The 20,063-nt window shown below is 39.4% G+C and overlaps 1 protein-coding gene across 1 annotated transcript in view; it reads right to left on the reverse strand.

Moving 5' to 3' along the window:
- SHANK2 (SH3 and multiple ankyrin repeat domains 2) overlaps window positions 1-15,602 on the reverse strand; it is a 250,055-nt gene extending 234,453 nt beyond the window's left edge. Inside the window, exons 1-8 of the mRNA XM_054515204.1 lie at window positions 15,384-15,602; window positions 9,173-9,376; window positions 7,507-7,578; window positions 7,265-7,373; window positions 6,875-7,026; window positions 5,916-6,083; window positions 3,718-3,834; window positions 243-320 (exon numbers count right to left, since the gene is read on the reverse strand). Coding sequence (XP_054371179.1) covers window positions 243-320; window positions 3,718-3,834; window positions 5,916-6,083; window positions 6,875-7,026; window positions 7,265-7,373; window positions 7,507-7,578; window positions 9,173-9,376; window positions 15,384-15,587 — 1,104 coding nt within the window. The 5' untranslated portion in view covers window positions 15,588-15,602. The remainder of the gene's footprint in view (window positions 1-242; window positions 321-3,717; window positions 3,835-5,915; window positions 6,084-6,874; window positions 7,027-7,264; window positions 7,374-7,506; window positions 7,579-9,172; window positions 9,377-15,383) is intronic.
- Between the last annotated feature and the right edge of the window lie 4,461 nt (window positions 15,603-20,063).

Below are 20,063 nucleotides of genomic sequence, written 5' to 3' on the forward strand. Positions count from 1 at the left end.
TTTTGCCACCAACAGCTCACAGAATTCTCAAACACATTAACAGTGTCACCAGAGGGTGTGTTCCTCTCATTCCTAATTATTCCAGGACCCCTTCACTTAGTGAATTAGATAAAAACCAAAGTTTTCACTCACTCCCTCCACACCTGTGCTCAGCCTTGTACGGTGTGACTTCTCCCCAAACCCAAGTTCATTTGATGTTTTCTTCCCAATATTTCAGGGGGAAGAGGTATTTCATTTTTTACCTGAAATGGAGACTGGCTGTTGTAATTCTTGATCTCCTTGTTGGCTCCCCGGAACAGCAGCACCCTTGCACAGCTCTCCTGAAAATGATGGAAAAGGAAACTTGTTCATAAAGATCCTTTGGCACTAAAAAGACAGTGACTGCTAAGAGGTCATGAGGTGCTTGGTCTATATTTTCATGATAAAAATAAACCAAATATATTATCTGAGAACTTAAATTGTTAAAACAGAATTCTAAAAATGACAGGGCTTCAGGTGCTTTGCAGTATATTAGGAACACCAGGCAATTGTAAAGAAACGTGCAGGAATACAAGTAAATACCTTATTAAATTTCCAACCAACTGTACTGACAAAGTTCCATATTTGACAAATCAAATTTTGCACAAATTTGACTCCCATATGGGTTTTTTTTGCCTATTTTGTAGGAAAAACAGTACTGTTGACAGAACTGGGATGAATTATATCCTTCCCTCCTGCTAAAAGTTAAACAAAGCAGTTTTACCATTTATTTTGTTAGGGACTTCTTTCAACCTATCCTCAATATTAAAAGTATGATTTTTTTTTTCAGTACACATGAAACTATTTGATCTGCATATACACACTGCACTGACCAGCCTTGTTGCCTCTCTTTTCCCCTAAAAAATGCTAGGAGTTACAGCACAAGGAGGAAAATTTGGCTTCAGATCCTCCAAACTGAGAAAATCTGCAAAGGAAATTCCTTAAAAACAATTTATTTTGGCCAATACAGTGCATTGGTTAAATCACTGTTCTCCATGGCTTTTAAATATGACTGCCCACAATCTGGTAGAAATTCTTGGAGGTTCTGAGTGGATTCTCAGAATTTTTGATGATTCCTGTATGGACACTGTTTCTTACTCATCATCTTTAGTGCTCATCTTAGGGTCTTATGCAAATCAATTCACATTTCAAAAGGGTTTTATAATCTCTCATCACAAATATTGTTCTTCATTTTCTTGTGCTTTCTGTGTTGTCTTGATGTGTTGTGCTATGGAGGTCTACCTAATGAGGTATTTGGATGTGCTACCTTTCACTTTGGACAGCAAATTTGCAGTCAGAGAAGACAAAGTGCATAATTTAGGTATTTTAGTGACAGAAATGAAGCTTATTTACTAGACTCTGAGTCACAGGGTAATTTGCAGAAATTATGATTGAAAATCATTACTGTCATTGTGTTTTCTAATTTCTCACCATGGATTCTTGGTCCCATTAAGACTCCCCATCACAGGGCTGCCCTAAATGTATCGGGAAAGGAGGTTATCCTACCTTTACCTCAACTGAAAAAAGAACAGAATTTATCAAGATGGTAAATTAACAATTATCTCTTAGATTATAATTTTTAGTGATATACAATTAACTGAGATAGTCTCATTTGCTTGCACTGCAATCTGCACTTTAGTTGCATTTTCTCTATCTCTAAACAATTGATCAATGCCCAATTTTAATCAAGAACTTGAAGATATAAATAATTATATTGAACAACATACTGTATTCATTTGTTTATCAGAATAAATCATCCAACATTACAACACCAAAAGAATTATACATTCAAAAATTCTCTACGAATTTAACTGAGCTGTCTGCAGTGTAACAAAAACATGCAAAGGGATTGATTAACTAAATGATTGTGACTAGAAAGGTTTTGCCAAAAGTTGTCAAAGAGCTGTTCAACATTAAAAAAAAATTATTTGGGTTAAGTATTGCATTTGTTTGTTTATTTATTTTTAGTCTTTTGAAACAAACAGAAGCATTCTTAACTTCACATTTTCTCCTTTTTGTTTCCTCCCCATCTGTCAGATTATATTCAATTTTAATACTACAACAGCCTTCATCTCAGATCCAGTTCTCCCAGTGAAAGAGGGCACATTTCATCCCAGCAAAAAACAGACTTACTGCATGGCCATGGAATAACTTTCAAAACCAAGAGTTTATTCAGATTAGGACTTCGCTGACATCCAGGAAAACAAATATACCAGAACTTCAGAAAGGAAGACAAGAAGATTCCCCAGGGAAACGGGAAGGGAAGATCAGACGGGTAACGACTCCATCTACAGGAATCTGGAGGTAACAAGGGTACTGCCGTCCTTCCCATCCTCTCCAGCTGGAAAAGGCAGCACCGTTCCTTCCACATGAACCAATAACAACTTTCCATTAAAAAAAACCAAACCACTGGCAAAATCAGCACAGGTTAAGGTTCACAGCACCCCAAGGGAAACTTTGTATTTCCACATACCTGATGAAGGAAAACAGAAGGATGACAGTGCAGGCAGGCGATGGTAAAGTTCTATTCACCAAGCCAAGCTTAGTGACTGTGTAATATTTGAAAATTTTGTAGATGCAGTTTCAATTAGAGTCTAAGTCTCCTGCAGAATAACTTCTACTGAGGTCAGGAAAACATATCTCTGCATGGAAAATGCTGTAATTCTACAGGATTACTCTAATTCTGACCTCATACTGCATAAACTTTGCTAAAAGTGTATGGTCTTGAAAAATGTCAAATTGTCCCCAAAATTCTTTTTTTTTTTTTTTTTAAGCTGAGGGCATTTTAGACCTAGTTGAGGAATCTGTCCTGACAAGACTTTAGAAAAAACCTAAGATGGTAATTTAATTAAGAAGCAGATCCTTTAACAGATGTTTCACTGTTTACAGTCACATCTCATGCTTTCCAAATTCAATGTAATATTCTATGTGCTGAATTTTAACATAGTTCTAAAACTCATCCCCTCCCCATTCTATCCCTGCAACGAAAGTATAAAATGCTAACAAATCAAAAGGTTCTGCTACTTGTAAATGACTACACAAGTTGTAGACAAAGAATCCAGTATCTTCTGTATAGAGACAATTCCACAGTATTTTACAACTCTTTCTTATTTAATTCTAAGTTAAATTATAGACTAACAGCAATAAATTCTGTACAGGAAACAAATACTTAGATATGAATCAAACCCAAAAAAGCTGGTAAAGCATAATGTTTTATTTTTTAATATCCATACTCTTGCTACCTACAATCAGCAGCCTTATTTGTAATCACTGAATGAAACAGCACTAAAATTTTAACTCTATTCTTTCCAGATTGCAAGATCATTTTTTAATACCTGAAGCACATCATTGCATATAAAATGATGTAGTGATAGGATGAAGGGGAAAGGCTTCAAACTGAAAGAGAGCAGGTTTAGATCAGATATTGGGAAAGAATTCCTTCATGAGAGGGAGGTGAAGCCCTTGGGAAGTTGTGGATGTCTCATCCCTGGAAAGGATGGTGAGGTCTTGGGGAAGTTGTGGATGGCCCATCCCTGGAATGTTCAAAGCTAGGTTGGATGGTGATTGGAGCAATGAGGTGTAGTGGAAGGGGATTGGACCAGGATGATCTTCGAGTTCCCTTCCAAGGCAGCTCATCCTGTGATTATGTGAGCTCCCAACTGCTGCTGGGGACATTTCTGTCCCTGCAGGGGCTCTCACCTGGTTGTAGAGGGCACAGATGTGCAGGGCCGTGTTCCCTGAGGCGTTCTGCGCGCACATGTCAGCGCCGTAGAACAGGAGGTGCTCCAGGTGTTGGACGTGTCCGTACCTGCAAGCCTGAGCAGGGATAAATCAATATTTTGGTTATTACACCAAAGCCTAGGCAAGATTTTCAGCAGAGATGGTGCTGTTTTTACTGAGGGCCTAATTTTTAGAATCACACCTGGTTCTCTGATGGGAGCACAGATACCCAGATGCGCATTCCTGCACCAACTCCAATGTGGGCGCTTCAGGTACGGCAATCCTGTGCTTGAGCTTAACTATCTGATTATTTTGGGAATAGTAGCCTAAGGGATCAAGAAAATACTGCCTTTGGAACTTTTTATCCACTAATATTCATGACTCAAATGCGAAAAGTTTTTGTCCTGCTACACTCCGGAATGCTGCCCACCAGATGGCACTGAAGATGATCAAATTGCCAGAGCTTTTTCCCAAACTGCTTACAGGCCTCAGAAAGAAAATCTGGCCAAAATCCAAGTAAATCTTCTTGGTTCTTCAATGTCAAGCAGACACACAACATACACAGGACATTGCTCCAAAACAGGGGGAAATCTTCAAGAGTTACTTTATCTGTCACACAAATAAAAGGTTTGACCCTGGATTTTTGGAAATCAGCCTCTATGAAGAAGATTCATAGAAATTAGAAAATTTCCTGATTAGCAAATAAGCTTTAGAAAAATTACAGCCATTCTAGTCCATGGCCTCTTTTACTTGACATCCTTCTCCTCTATGGCCCACTGACCAAGCATCTCCCAATTTTTCATGTTTTGAACTTTGTGGTATCTTAGATCAGCATCATTCCTATATAAATCAGAATTTAAGGTAAGACATAGAGGTACAGAAATCCATTCAGTCACTCTTGAATTCAGTGGGAGGTACAGACTGATACACCTGGCTTGGATCTACACTTTGGAAGAGAAAAGTTAAGTGGACTGCTCAGTGCACAAATTAACTCCCCATCCTTCTTATTTCATTGAGGAATGCTTGAAATATTGATTAGTCAAAACAGATTGTTCCTAACCCAGATGTAAACATTGATTTATTTAGGATTACAACCAACACAGGGAGTTTGGAAAGCTCTATTTCACTATGAGAAATAATAACCTTATGTGTATGAGGCTAGGGTTTAAAAAGAGGGACATTTTCTCTGTATTTTTATGGAGTCCAGATGGGGAAATACTTTGATCTAGATAATCCATTTCCTCCATATCCTCAGAAAACATGGTAAAAAAATAATTCCTTCCTTTTCCCCTACTCTAGAGATGGATCCACACAACCTTGACCTAGACCCACTTAGTGAAAAAGCTCCAATTCCTGCCCAAATGTGGGTGCCAAAGCTACCTCCCATTTCTTTCCAAGAAAATAAGAAAAAAAATCCGTGTACTAAAGAATTTCAGTGCACAGAAAATAAATTGAGTCAAGATGACCCAGGCAGACCTGTAAGGTTGATTACTTGTATCTTTATCTCATATTACAGCAATTCCAATTTTTGTACTTTTCCAAACTCATCCATACAGAGACACAACAAAGTAGCAGCAATGACATTGGGACTGTTAGAATCTTTGAACTCTGTATATTACTGAGTTTATCACTGTGCAAAGGGAAATCAATAAAGCATTTTTACACAACTGCTGGATAGCATTCAGGCGTTTCTGGAGAGGACAGGGAGAGGCTGATGGATCCCAGCAGCAGGATCCTCAACTCAAACCTTCCTGTAAAGTTCAGCAGAGACAAGGGGAAAGCAGCCTGACAAACACAGAAGGAGCATTAACAAGGACACTCACACTGGCATCTAACCAAAAGAAAGAGCTACATGTTCCTACTGAAGTGCCACAAACAGGAATCTAAGCTTCCAAGAGTTCATGGCATAAATATGACAAGTGCAATTCTGCATCAAAATCCACAGTAACCAGAGGATTTCAAAGTTACAGAACACCACTGGAACAGTTTTCTACTTCTTAGTCACCACAGCAGGATGCAAAGTGAATAAATAAAAAAAGTAGAAAAAGCAGATAGAAAAAGGAAGAAATTTCCTACTTGAATGTGCAGGGACTTCAAAATAGCGCTTAACCCTTGAACAACCATGAACAACTTCCTCATGAAAGTCCAACTCCAAACAAAAAGCAAATCTTTCCTACCTGATGAATTTCTTGCCATCCATTTTCATCCTTGCAGCTGACTGTAGCATGTTCATGGAGTAAGAGCTCACAGCAGAAAGGGTCCCCTCCCACCACAGCTGTGTGGTACAGCGGGGTCAGGCCGCAGCTGTCCTTGTAGTTGGGAGATGCTCCCAGCTCTAAAAGGGTCTGAAAGCAATCACAGACTGTGAAAAATAGATCTGGGAGGGACTTCCATAAAAAGGGTCTTTACCTGAAAAAAAAATCTGAAAAAGTATGTACAAGGTTGGTCATTGACATAACATCTTTTGCTCACCTAAGAGTGGACCACAGCACAGACTAAGTTAAGCAAGAAATGACCTTGGAAGAATTAAGATCTAAAGGAATCTATGGGGATGGCACAGAAAGAAGTGGCAATGTCCAGTTTCCATCCTCTCACTAGGTTCAGAAATGTCAGCTCTGTAAATGTTGCATCACCTTTGTAACACATTCACCTCTTCAGTTCCAAGGTGCTTTATCAAAAATGTCATGCAATTTGAGTATCTGTCAAAAGGGAATAAGCAAAATCCATAAATCTAAGATTTAATCTAGATCAGAGTGAATTAAGAATACCTGTTAAAATACAAAAGAAAACAGAAGACACTGTGTTAAAGCATAATGTGCAATCCATGCCACTGGAAGCTGCTTTCACAGAGTTAAGTGACAATAATGCTATTCCTATTTCCTCAGGCAAATCTCAGTGTATCAATGGATAAGCTTAAATTTCACCACTTTTCTTCCTATGAGGAAAAGATAAATCAGAAATTAAAAGGCTCCTTATTGAAGGCAAATGCTGAGATTTGAAAGCCACAAGAAAGCACTAGAACAAGCACATCCTAAAGGATCCATAGAGGACAATACAGTAATTAATGGAAAACAGTCTCCTTTATGCATTTTTTTTTTAACAAGATAACACATAATTTGCTCCTGAAAGTGTTTACCTTGAGGGCTACTTGGTTCTTGGCTCTGGCTGCTTTGTGCAGAGCTGTCATTCCATCTTTGGCTCTGAAGTCTAAATGTGCTCCTCCATTTTTCAGGGCTTTTATCACTTCTACTGTGTTGTCAAGCTGAGCTGCCAAAGTTAGGGGTGTTTCTAAGAAAGAGAATAGGATGTACATGGAAAAAGGTGAGCAGTACTATAAAATAAATTTAAGTTACTTTATACAGTTTAAAATACTGTTATAAAATTATCAATAATCTCCTTTGGACAGCAAAGCCATACAGATTTCACTGGCTCAGAGCTGTGAAGGAATGTGTGAGATTCACCCTGTTAATCAATTTAAGCTTAACTCAAGGTACTCCTCTATGCTGCTTAGTTTAGTTGTTCTGACCTCCACTTTCTAAGTCATGATAGTTTGGGTCCAGTCCTCGGTCCAACATCTTGGTCATTTTTTCCACAGAGAGATGGTGGACATGATCCATAAACTTTTTCAAATTGGCCTGAAACAAAGAGCAAAAAATGAATCATCCTCTGATCTAAAAAATAAAATTTTGACTAAAAATGAAACATTTTTTCAACTGATGTCAACACCCACTGCAGGTAATTGCTAACTCCTGCAGGAAATTGGGATACCTTGGTGTGAAGCTTGGCCAGCTGCTTTTCATCCAGGTTGAACTGTCTGTACACTCTTTTCTTGTAGCGAAACTGAGGGAAGAAGAGAAGAAATTTTAAAACTTAAAACTCATAATACCATTTTCTGACCTTATCAGGAAGTATCATCCACTGTGATGACAGATATAGGCAAAATTTCAGAAATAGGCTCAGTATTTCATACAGTTTTACATCATTTAAGCAAAATTCATATATTGTGTGAATACAAGAAATCAGTAGAGGTGTGTGGGAAATGAGATCAGCCTCTAGAATCTACAGAAGCAAGCAAGAATTACACTGAAAAGCACTTTTCCCCAAGGATTCCTGTGCACTTTCATTTATAGTCTCAGAAAGAGAAGGCATGTTAAATATAGTCTCAGAAAGCTGGGAAGGCATGTTAAATAAAAAAATATCAATTTCAAAATTGCAGCTTAGCATTTCTGAAATATAAAAACAAAAAAAAAGTACACCTGAAAATCCCTTAGTCAATGTATGAGGAACTTGCACATGGGAATAGTTCTGATGTTGAACAGGACTGGTTTTGTGAATGAGATTCTGAGGATTGCCTCTTTTTGGCTGAAACTCAGTCCCGTTTTATCCTGAGCAGCTTGGGTGCAGTAGCAAGATCAAAAGTCATGGGGGTTTCCATAGCTATAATTTACCACTCTCTCATTGTCCCATGCAGAATTCCAGGAATGCAGCCTGTCTGTTGGACAAGGGACTGCACTGAATGAGGCTTTAACACCAACTTTCCACAAAATCACTTTTAACACCTCAGTTGCTGCAGTCAACACTCATGGAAAACTACAAAACACAATGAAGTGTCTGTTTAATTTCCTTACAGCTGTAATGTGATCAGACTGAAACTCTGAAATAAACTCTGGAAAAGGGAAGACCTGAAGCCTTCTCAGGACCCTGATTTTTTTCTCTTGGATTTGTGTTATAGTGGAGTAAGTCTATTAACTGCACATTATTAATGGTTGATCTGCCACCATACAGGCAATATCAAAATTAATTAAACGCCAGTTTCATGCCCCAGTTTGCTGCTGTGTTGTGTGATCTGGCTCTGCTCCAAGTTTGTTCAGTGCCATGAAAGTTCTGCCCAGCTTATTCCCAACTGCAGGAGCAACAGAGAGGGGGAAATCCCAGCACGCACCCTCTCCTCCCTTACTGCTTTCCCAGGAGGCAGACAGAGGCAACCTGTGCACTCTGAAGGATGCACAGAGGGAACCAGGTGGGGGTTAAAAAAGGCTTCACTGAGACAAAGTTCTCTCTGGGAGAAAGCAAAGGCTGGTTATCCAGCAGCTACTGCACTGCTATTGCAAACCTCATCACAGATCCAACAGCTTCACCTAGAACCCTTGCATTTCTTTATTAAATCACTAAACAAGATACATGTCCTGTGCACTCAGCAAAGGAAAACTCCAAAATCCACTGTCCCAGAAGGGCTGACTCTTTGCAACTTTTTGGGGATGGACCAGCTCCATAAGCAGGGAATGCCAGCACTTCTGTGAGCAAGGGTTCAAGCTCAGACTTGCTGATAAGCATTTCCCAGATGTAATTCAGGTGCATGCAGACACCTCAAATACAGATTTCTGCACAGTTTGTATCAGAATAGAAATGCTTCAGATGTCGGATCTAAAAATACCTCAAGTGAAGGAACTCCTTTATTGACTGGCTGTGGGTATTCCCTCAGAAGTCTCTCCTCATCCAAAAACTTCCCATCTCTCCCATTGCTTGCAGGCTGGAACAGTCCATAGTTCAGGACATCTTTCAAACTCTGGTTCAAAGTGCACAAAATCCGCTGCTTTGCAACCCACACTGAAGCTTCTGGGTTAAATCGAATGCATTTCTGCAAAGAGAAATTATTTTAAGGAACCCAATTAGTGAAAAAAAAAACAAACATTTCAACAGTGTCTTACATTCTAAAATTTACAAATGTCATGAATAATAGGAATATGCATAATAAATACACAGACTCCATGACAAAACATTGCTCAACAAGAATTCTATTTCAGATGTGCATTGATAATACCTAATGCACAAGTACTGTGAAAACACAGGAGATTTCAGGTCCTTCCACAAACCTCAGGGAATACACACATCCTTCCTCAGAGAGAGAGAGCACCTTCATGGAAAACCTGTTCAAAAGGGATGTTACAAGGTGTTGAACTATCTGCTTGATTCTTGGCTGTTCTGATATCAGTTAGATCCACAAGGATTTCACCAAAAACTGGTAGTCAGGCAAGAATTCTACTTTCCTTTTAGCTACATTTAACTGAGGGTAAGTTTATGGGAGTAAGGATACAACATGGAGCAAATGACTTGAAAACCTTGACAAACTCCTGCAGTTCTCTGCTTCTTACCAAGCTGGAATTCAGGGACTTGGGGAGTTTAGGGATTTTGCCTACACTGCAGTCACTGGTTCCAAGGTACCAGCAGATGGCAATGCCCAGAAAGCAATTTGGTGCCTCTGATGTGCATCCTGAACACACAATGCTCTTTCTGCTTTAATCCTTTACAGTCTTCAATGTAAATGAAATGTTAGACTTTGTCACAAGTAAGGCTGGCTAGGAAGCAGCTTTCATTTCCCTCACTTATTTATTTCCAAGATGTTTTGTGAAAAGTTTGGGTGGGGGGTTTTATATGCTGAAGGGAAGGAGATAGGGATACAAAGTAGATTGTAACAAATATTTTCCTTCCCAAACATGCCAGTAGTTACAGCATTGGCTTAGCAACAAGGCAAATCTGTTGGAAATCCCTGTGTTCCTTCTGAACCTCACTTGCTCCATGACTCCTACATGGACTCAAACTTCAATACAAGATTCAGACTCAAACATCAGCACTTCTCAGCAAAACAGTTACAAGATGTGCAATGAGCCTAACTTTTAACATTATCCACACATCTGAAAGATTTCAGTGAGTGTTATTCAAATGGGAAGATAATGTTGAAATTACATGTAATTTTTTTCTCCAAGGAAATTCTTTCTTACATGAAACAAACTAATTTTGGACTTGTATGACACTGTTTTGATTTTAAAAACACAAAGCAGTTACTTCTGATCACAGTTTAATTAAGTCTGCTGGTTTTTAATGCACCTGGATAATCCAACATATTCAATTTTGTTCAGTCTATTCTTGTGTTCTCTCTGTTCTTGATGTCAGGCAAATATATCACAAACTAATTCAGTGAGAGCTCCAGCTCTTCCAGCAATTCATAAGAAACAAAAGTGGGCTTATTGTAAAAAAAAACTGATTCCATTAGCAATTTAGAATGAAATAAGATCAGTTATGTAAAAAGTAAATTGATAACTGGAGAATTTTTTTGCTACCAGAATTTTTCAGGCTGCGAAAAGTGAAACTAGCAAGAAAAGTGATTATTTATGCTTTCCATGAAGCTAGGCAGGATAGAAGTGGAGCTGTTACCACACTCTCAGAGGCAGGTGCTGACCAAGAGGATAAAAAGAACCACTCAGATGCTGCATAAGGTGCATTTTCCATCAGCCTGTCCCTGGAACAACTCCACTGTGCTGCCTCTGTGTCCTCCTGGCAGCCCTCCAGGCAGGGAGCACCACAGGCACCCCCTCTATGCTGCAGACAAGTCATTACTTACTGCCACACTCTGTATCCTGAGGAAACATCAGCTCAGTCACAGCAGGACCTACACACAGGCTGTTCCAGTTATGAAATAAGGAACAATTCATTAGGTACACGTGGCGTGGTGGCCACAAGGAAAGGAGGCAGCAGCAGAGTCAAAAAAAATGGACAACTTTTCTAATCTTCAATGAAAAGAAAAAAAATTAAAGAATAGAGATCTTTCAGTGACAAGGAACTACAGAAACACATGAAACAAAGATGTTTTGCACTGACAGATACATTTCACTGTAAAAAACCACAAAGAACAGCCAAAAAAAAAAAAAAGCCCTGAGTGGCTCAAAGTCACTGTCAAAACGACAGCAGGCCCCTCAAAATGCAAGTGTAGCAGCAAGACAGCACGTCAGCACTGGCTGCTGAGAGGCAAGGCCTGTGTTTGGGATGTGAAAGCTCCTTGGATCACAGCAGACATGGTCAATTATAATCTTGCATTCCTGCACACTGGTGAGAGCAAGTCACTGACTGAAGGGCAGGATGGGAAGCCAGGGAAAACACAACTCCCCAGCTGAAGGGAAGAAATTAATTCAGTAGGAATAATGCTTATCATACAGAATGTCTGAGGGATAATATTTATCTGCTTAAAATCAATCAGCAAACACATCTTTCTGCTCAGCTGTCAATCACACAAACTGTGCTGTGACAGAGGGACACGACAAAATGGTTTGTGCCGCTGCCTCCAAAAATATGATTGCCAGGATATCAAAATATGAATTATTCCTTTCAATGGGAGATGCTGATATTAAAGATGAGACAGCCAAAAAATGGGAAACACAAATGAGGGTTTGGCATCATGGAAAGAAAAGGGAGCAAGTCCCACATTTTGGTTTGTGCTGTGTTCAGCTTGATTCTCTGCTGAAACACTGCTCTCCTTCATCAGGCTGCACTCAGGAAACAGAATTCCTGAGAGGACAGGTCAGAAAAACCAGTCTGGCCAGGCTGTCAGCAGATCACCTGCCCAGATCAAGGGCATGTGAACAGATAGCAGCAGCACAAAAATTCTCTTATCAAACTGAAGATAAAACAAGGAAGAGCAAACAGAAAGCAGCAAGGAACTATCAGGCACAAAGTGGGATACAGAAGAATACTTGGGAAAAGTTGCAAAAGAAAATCTGGAGTATCTACAAGGCAGCACAGTCTGGAAACAAGTGAAACTGGAGGCATCCCAAGGAAAAACAGGACTCAAGCTGCAGTTGTCACAACTGGGTTCCTGCTTTTTTAAGGTAAAAAGTGCACAAAGTAAAAACAGTGTTTTATCAGAGAAGCAAGAGCAGTAAAGGAAAAGATTCTTAATCCTCAGACCCAACAAATAATAAAAAAGTAAAGAAAGGATACAAAAGTATAAAAAGCTATGCAGAAACAGAACACCAAGAAGTAGCTCCAACCTAAGCTGTTGCTATACCAAACTATCACTTACCAAACAGTATTTTGCATATAATAAAATTGGACAAAAGTCCAATAAAATTTTAAAAACACAAAAACCCAGGGGAGGGAGAAATCACTAAATGCTCATTATTGCAGTGGAGCAGCAAAACAGATGGGCAGAAAGTATCTCAGAGAAGTCTTCAGCAGACCCAAACCCATCTCAGCTTAGAATTTAATAAAATGTATGGATCTGAGCATTTTGACTTTAAACATAACCCAGAGGGAGCACACGTACAGGGTAAAACAAGAGTGGAACAAGCACTATGTGTTGATAATAAAATGATGAAAACATTCCTTAAAACCACTGGCTGACAGAAGTGTTCTCAGTGTCTGTGGCAAAGAGCAATCTAAACACAAAGCACCATCGCTGTCAGAATATCAAGGTAAAGGAGATTTTCTTGACAACAGCTCCTTAAGAACCAGACTGATTTCACTTAGAGGCAGCATCACTTGGGATTTTTCCTACATAGGCTGGAAAAGGAATGGATACAAGATGACTGGGCCTGGATTCAGACCAAATAATATATGCCAGAAAACACAGCAGTTTTACCCATGCTCCTTGAGACTGGAGGGCTTTCCATGCTCTCCATTCCCTCAGGAATTTTACTGGGCTCAGGAAATCTTTCAGTTGTTCATTTAAATATTCTCCACCCTCCTGTGAGAAGGATGACACTTACTGAATACAGGTCATGCACAGAGGCAATGAGAAATTACCATTTCTACCAAGTCGTGTCTCAGTAAATTGGGTTATCACCCAAACTGAGGAGACAAAAAAAATAACTGATATAAGAACTGAAAAGCAATTGTTCTTAAGGGCTCTGTATGAACTTGTCAAGATTCACATTGTCTTCTAAGTTTCACATGAGAATAAAAGAGCAACAAGACAGACTTCCTACAATGTGTGGTAATTTGTAAAGTTTTCCATGGCAGCACATCCCACTCGTGGTGCTTGGTGCTTATCTCATACCTGCAGTGGAATAAAGGCAGTTTGAACCACAGCCACTGCAGACAAGCAAACTTCATTTTCTGGGAGTTTGGCTTTAAAGCTTCCCAGTGGGCTGAATTTTATCTAAACCCCTAAACTTGTCTTCCTTAGAACAAATATAGTCTTGATCATACTCTCTAAAAACCAAAAAAAGAAGAAAACTAAATTATGTTATTTCATGCTTCTTTGATTAAACAGACTAATTTTAAACACCTCATATGTTAATTAATTATAATTATACAGGAAATGGGGCCTATGTTTGCTCTGGCTTGTAGCTGTACAACAGCTCAAACTCTTCACTACATTTAATCCACCAATATTTCTGTTAGCTAACCTGAATCCAGGTTTCACTTTCCTGCACAAAGAAAATTTGTGCGCTGATAAATTAAATAAGAAATACATCAGCTGCTTTAGAATAGCTTAGAACAATTCAGTTACTTTTCATGAAGAGTTTATTGAAAAGGAAGAAGAAACACAAAAAGTAAATCGATAAAAATGAACGATAAAATTAATTTTTAAATTTGTCTTGATAATGCCAATAAATGACTTATTACTGATCAAAAAAAAAAAAGAGTCATTAAATAAGAGGACTTCAGGAAGCTACTATCCCTGTGGTTTTAACAGCAGAGTAAACATAGTAAGAAAAGGTGGCATTTCCATTCCATTTTCATGGATCTGTTCATTGACAGGGTCACAGATAGAGCAAGCTGGTAAGATCATCAAAAAAGAGCTCCAGAACCACACCTGAGGGCACACTGTCAAAACAGCTTTTCCCTGTCAGGCTGCATGCAGCCCATCTCTATCATCCTAAAAATGAACTTAATTAAGAAGAAAGGAAGGGTTTCATGAGATGGATCATGAACAGCAGCAGGGCATGATGTAGCTCTTACATGTCAGCACAGAGTGATGTACGTGGCTCACATCCATGTAATGGATGTGTTTTAATAATCTTGGAAATTTCAAAAGTCTGGTGCCACCACTGAAAATCCTGACAGCAGCATTCAAGGAGACCCAGGGTAATTCAGATAATTAATAGCAAACTCAGACAAATTGTGGTTCTACATGGAATCAGTCTCTCCCAAGACCTTTTCCAGCACAACACTGTTATTCCTATCACAGTGCTTGTGTTGGTTTCTCTGACTGGAAGGTTCAGAAACAATACCCTGTAGTAAAGGCACAGCAGCAAAGGAGGAAAGAAAGGTGTCTTTGTGCTTTTTTCCCCCTCATCTTTACACTCTAAAAGCCACAGGCTCTCTAAAAGGGATGTCTTTTGCGAGGCAGGTTGACAGAGAAAGACAACAAATATATTAGAGAGAGAGAATTTGATGACCTCTTGCAGGACCCCAGTCTAGTGTCAATCACAAACTATTTCATGAGAGAAGAACAAGAGAAGCCATATATATATATATAATGTATTATAATGTATGAGGCTTTCATAGAGTTAACATGTGATTTTTCGATTCAATCTTCATCTTCTGATAAGGTTATGGATTCCTAAGTCTCTTTCTTTTACCCAAAGTCTCTGAATGCAGATCAGAGAGATATTTTGCTTTATGAACAGGGCTTGACATCAGGTCAACATACTAAATTCTCTTGGAAGGCATGGTGCCTTTAGTTGAAGCAACCAGTCAGACAAACCACTGGGGTACAAAGCATAGACATTAAAACAAAACATGAATTTTGTCTGTAATATGTCAAAAAAGAAAGTTAAAAAAAAGGAACAGATGTACTGCAGGCTGAAGCCAGCAAAGCTAATCATTAATTTCACTTTGTTTAATTGCAGTGCACTCTGCCTTACCGTTTGCTGCAAGTCAGGTATGATAATTCGAATCACTAAAGTGTTGCTCTGACTGTCATCCATTCTGCTGCTTGGCTTTTCTGCAGTTGCTCTAATTGTGTCATAAATAGTTTCTTCTTTGGAGCTGTCTGATTCAGACTCAACAGAATAGTCAGAGAAGCTTTGTGCCATTTCATCTTCACTTGATGTAGGGCTACGAGGCATGTTAAAGTTTTTTATCCTGCCAATACCAAGGAGAAAAAGAAAAAAATAAGTTACAGTTCAAGTCTTCAAAATGAATCAGCTACATTTTTTTTTCCTTCTTGGAAATAACATTCGTTTAACAAGGAAGTTTTATGGTTTATCCTCCTTTTATTTCTTTCTGTCAGTTATGTGGGTAGGCAGAGTGCAAAGGAAATAAATCTGGCTACCAATTTACTAGAGAGGAGGAAGGGCAGGAGAAGGAAAAAAGAGTAGTAAAAAAGAAGATGACCTTTCTTTCCAGGCACACCCAACCTCCCAAAGGACCCAGAAAAAACAGCACAATTACCCAGTCCTGTGATAACCAGCACTGCTGTAAACTGTACTAAGAGCTAGGTCTGGCTTTGAAGCTTCCTCCTCTCAGTGAAAAGACATTTCAGGGAATTAATGTAAATGCTAAACTAACATCATCCTGTACATCAAGAATCTGCACAGGTGAGGCTTTCATAAAAGTCAGTATTCCCAAATAGTGGAACCAACCAAAAAAACTAAATCCTACAGGGAGCCAGACAGACACAGATGCTGCTCTGTGGTTTGTGGCTCACACAACATCCTTTTAAACCAACACCACCCAAATCTGGCCATTATACATACTCTGAGCTTAGAAGCAGTTTTAACCTGTGATATAGCATAGGCTAAAATGAAAGTCATGTTTATTCCAGACTACAGACATTTGTAATCAGGGGTCTCACACTAAGAACAGCAGAATATTTTCCTTCTGGGCTTTTCCACCTACAAGAGCAAATGAATTTTGTTTTTGTCCCACAGATTTAAAGCTGTTCCAGGATATGAAAATTATTAATCTGTGGAAAAATGGAGGAAAACATTTACAGTGGAAAAAACTGAAAAGACCAACAATAAACTCTGCAGTGCTTGGACGTCATATAACTTTCAGATTTAGGAGGCCAGAAAAATGTATTGTTATTTTTCTTTTTTTCCTGTGCATAATCCTCCAAGACAATTCCTCTGCATTTTAATGTAAAATAAAAATTCAGTTAGAAGAAAAATAAAATAAGAATGAAAGAAAGAACTAACCAAACAAGCAATTCCACTGCCAGGTCACATTTAAAAAGAGACAGTGAAGCAAAAGTGAAGCATGGGAGGGTGAAGTGACTTCATCACTCATAAACCAGGAAAGTGTAGTGAGGTATTCCAAGTACACAGTTTCTATACTGATCTCTCAGCCAGATCAGCCCAAGTAAATCAAGTCAAACAACAGCAAGGGATAAAAGAGCATTTTTTACCACTGTGTCTAACACTTTAGTTTAAGTCATTCCCTCTTCACTGCCTGGTCACTGTCCCAGCAGTGACTCCAGAGCAGGGACCAAAGGCTGCCACTGTCATTTCCCATTTTAGGTGTCCATAGGTTGGCTGGGCAGTGGAGAGCCAGGCCTGAGGCTGGAGGTCAAGGACAAGCACTCCCACAGCACATCACATCACACCCCCACATCATCAAGCCTTATTGTTGTTTCTGATGAAGGATAATTCTAGTGTTATTACCCTCAGCTATAATTACTAATGAAGACAAAACCAGTGCATTCAGAAACCTGAAAGCAAGCCAGTTTACAGCAGCTTAATGGAAGGCTCTATTTACAAAGGAAAACTCTGCAGGGAGTATTTCATTTTTTTGCTGCTTCAGTGAACTGTAGATTAATGCTGCTCTCCAAAGCACCTTAAGTCAATAAACAGCATAAACATTTCTGTGGTTTCTCTATTTGTCTGCCACTGCTAAAACATGTGAACCCAAAATAAAGCAGGGCAATACACAGAATTTAAGGGCATAAGAGGTACAGGCCAGTGAGTGTGAGCAGAGAGACATAAAGACCATCACACGGCTTGTCTGTCCCCAAAGCCATCTGAGAGTGCAACACATTCCAGGGCAGTGGATTTGACAGAGAGCAGTAAACTGCAGTTATACAGCAGCCAAATAAGAGTTGGTTTAGGAGGAAAAAACTTCCCCAGGTTTTGGCAAGTGGATTTTCATGCAAAAACTACCCAGGAATATCTCATTCTATAATAAGAAAGGAAAACGCCCAGCTGAAAAACCAGCTCCCAGGAATCAAGTTTTTAAGTTTAATAAATACTGGGACAAAGAACTTCTTGGGGACTTGTCAACAAGACATAAGACACCTAAATTTCTGGAAAATAATGCACAAGTAAGCATGGAAAGGATACTGAGAGTCTGTATCCACAGAGGCAAGATGAACAGGATATGGGCCCCACCAGCACAGTTGGGAAACAGGTAATTTAAACACTATTTTTTAAACAAGACCATTTGAATACTGGAGGAACTGGCAATTTGTTGGCTCAAGTTGTGTGGAAATGGAAGATCCCACCATTTGTTAACCAGAGCCACTGGCTACCACAGCCCCCACAGAGAAGCTGTTATCTTTTAGGAACTGTTTCACTTTTGTCCCAAGGATATTCCAAAAGATTTTTCCACAATCAAACTTACCACATCAGGAAAAAAAGACAAGTTGCCTGGCTTACTAATTAATACTTGTATAACCCATGAAAATATTGCATCCCAGATTCCTAATTCCTACCTGGCAATTCATTGGTTCAACACAGCTGAAACATAGATTAGGTTTATCATGGTTGTCTGGGATGCCTTCTTCCTTTTCTTAAAACAAACAAAAAAAAGAAACAAACCAATAGATCACAGGATTCCTACAGTTAAACTGATTGTGTTTCGTTTGTGGCTGCTTTTTTGGTGGAGTGCTGACAAGATTCTCTGTAAATTAATAAAAACAGATGTCATTATCATCTTGGCAATAAACACATCATGAAAAGTGTCACACCAACTGGGTTTGTTCCACCTCATGTTGTCTGTCCACATTTCTCAACTCCTGGGTACTGAGTGTGCCCCAGCTCCAGGCACTGTTCTGCCCTGGCCTCTGCACATGCCCTAAGCAAAGCAAGCTTGAGCTGCAGCTGGTTAAACGCCCATTTTGACACAGGAAGGCCACAAAGAAGCAGGAAGATGAGAGAGTGAAAGGATGGCTTTATGCGCCCCTTGTTATTGAACTCCTCTGCCAGCCCCTTGCCCTTTAGCTCAGCAGGATGTGCACCCAGCCTCTGGGGCTGTGGCCAGGTGATGTTCCTCAGACCAACAGGCCAGATGAAAGGAGAAGAGCTCAGACTTCTGCCTTCCCTTTACAGATGCTATTTTTAGTTTGGCTTTTTTCCAGTCCAGCCCACAGCTTTCACAAAATCTGCTGGAATTTCTTATTCTGCCATTCGCTGCCACTGCACCATTAAGGAGAATTTCAAACAGTCCAAACCATGACCATCAAACTCCCTTTTTCTCTAAAAAATAATTTTTAAAAACCCTACAAAAACATTGCAAAAGGCTGGAATTAAACAGTGCACAGGTTAAATAGGAAAAAATTCAGTTCCCAGAGCTCACTCTCAAGGAGAAGGGTGTGCTCCAGAGAGTGCAAACAGACACAGCAGGGGAAAAACCAAGAGCAGCAACAGATTAATCTATTCTTTGGAGCCTTAAGGTTGTTGAACATCACACAAAAGGAATTTAATAAATATACATGTTTACATTTATTTGTAAGCTAGATATTGTAAACTTGATGTGAAAGGATTTGAAATATCATCAACAGAGAAACACACTGTACGGGGATCTTCATTGAACATCCAGGTATTATCAGATAAATCCACTATAAAAACCACGTTTGAAAATCTTCAGCTTGCTTATGGCTCTGTGTGATTTTTGTTCACCCTGCAAAGTACCAAACCCTCCTGGTCTTGTTTGTCCCTAAAACACAGCAGAGGCACAAGCACCAAATGCCTTGTCCAAGGCCAGATCTCAGAGCAAGGTTTCAAATCCAGGGGTCACTGACTCCTAGTCAAGATAAGACCAATCTATTTTTATATAAACATTCATTTGCACAATAGCAGCCCTGTTGCCTGCAGGGAGAAGCCCTCCAGACTGCTGCAGTGAGGCCAGATACAAACCCACCTGTGGGAATATCTGGGATACAGTGGGCATTGTCACAGGCTGAGTAATGCCATGGACCAGACTGTGAGAAAAGTTTACTGGGAGAGGAACAGTCACTGCTAGAAAGAGGTATTTAGCCATTAACTCTGAAGGAAAACTATTTAGGAAAGGGATTTCTGTGTAAAACCTGCCAGAGCTCCCAACACTTGGATTCTGTGGCTTTATTCAGGATTATACATATCAGCTCAAGAACCAGCTTGATGAAGCACTAAATTAAAATGCTGAAGAAGATCAAGCATTTTCTTTTCTAATTATAATAATATTAAAACAAAAATGCACTTGAGACAGAGCTGAAGGTGGGGGGTTGAGTCCCAGCACACCAGGCATTTCACACCTCCCCCTGGTTGGGCAGAAAAGGTCATGAAGAGGAAAATTTGAATTGAAGACCAGTTCCAAAGGGCAATTTGCAATTTGATGGGTTCAAGCTC

This window comes from Molothrus ater, chromosome 6 (genome assembly GCF_012460135.2).
Source record: "Molothrus ater isolate BHLD 08-10-18 breed brown headed cowbird chromosome 6, BPBGC_Mater_1.1, whole genome shotgun sequence".
Lineage (NCBI taxonomy): Eukaryota > Metazoa > Chordata > Aves > Passeriformes > Icteridae > Molothrus > Molothrus ater.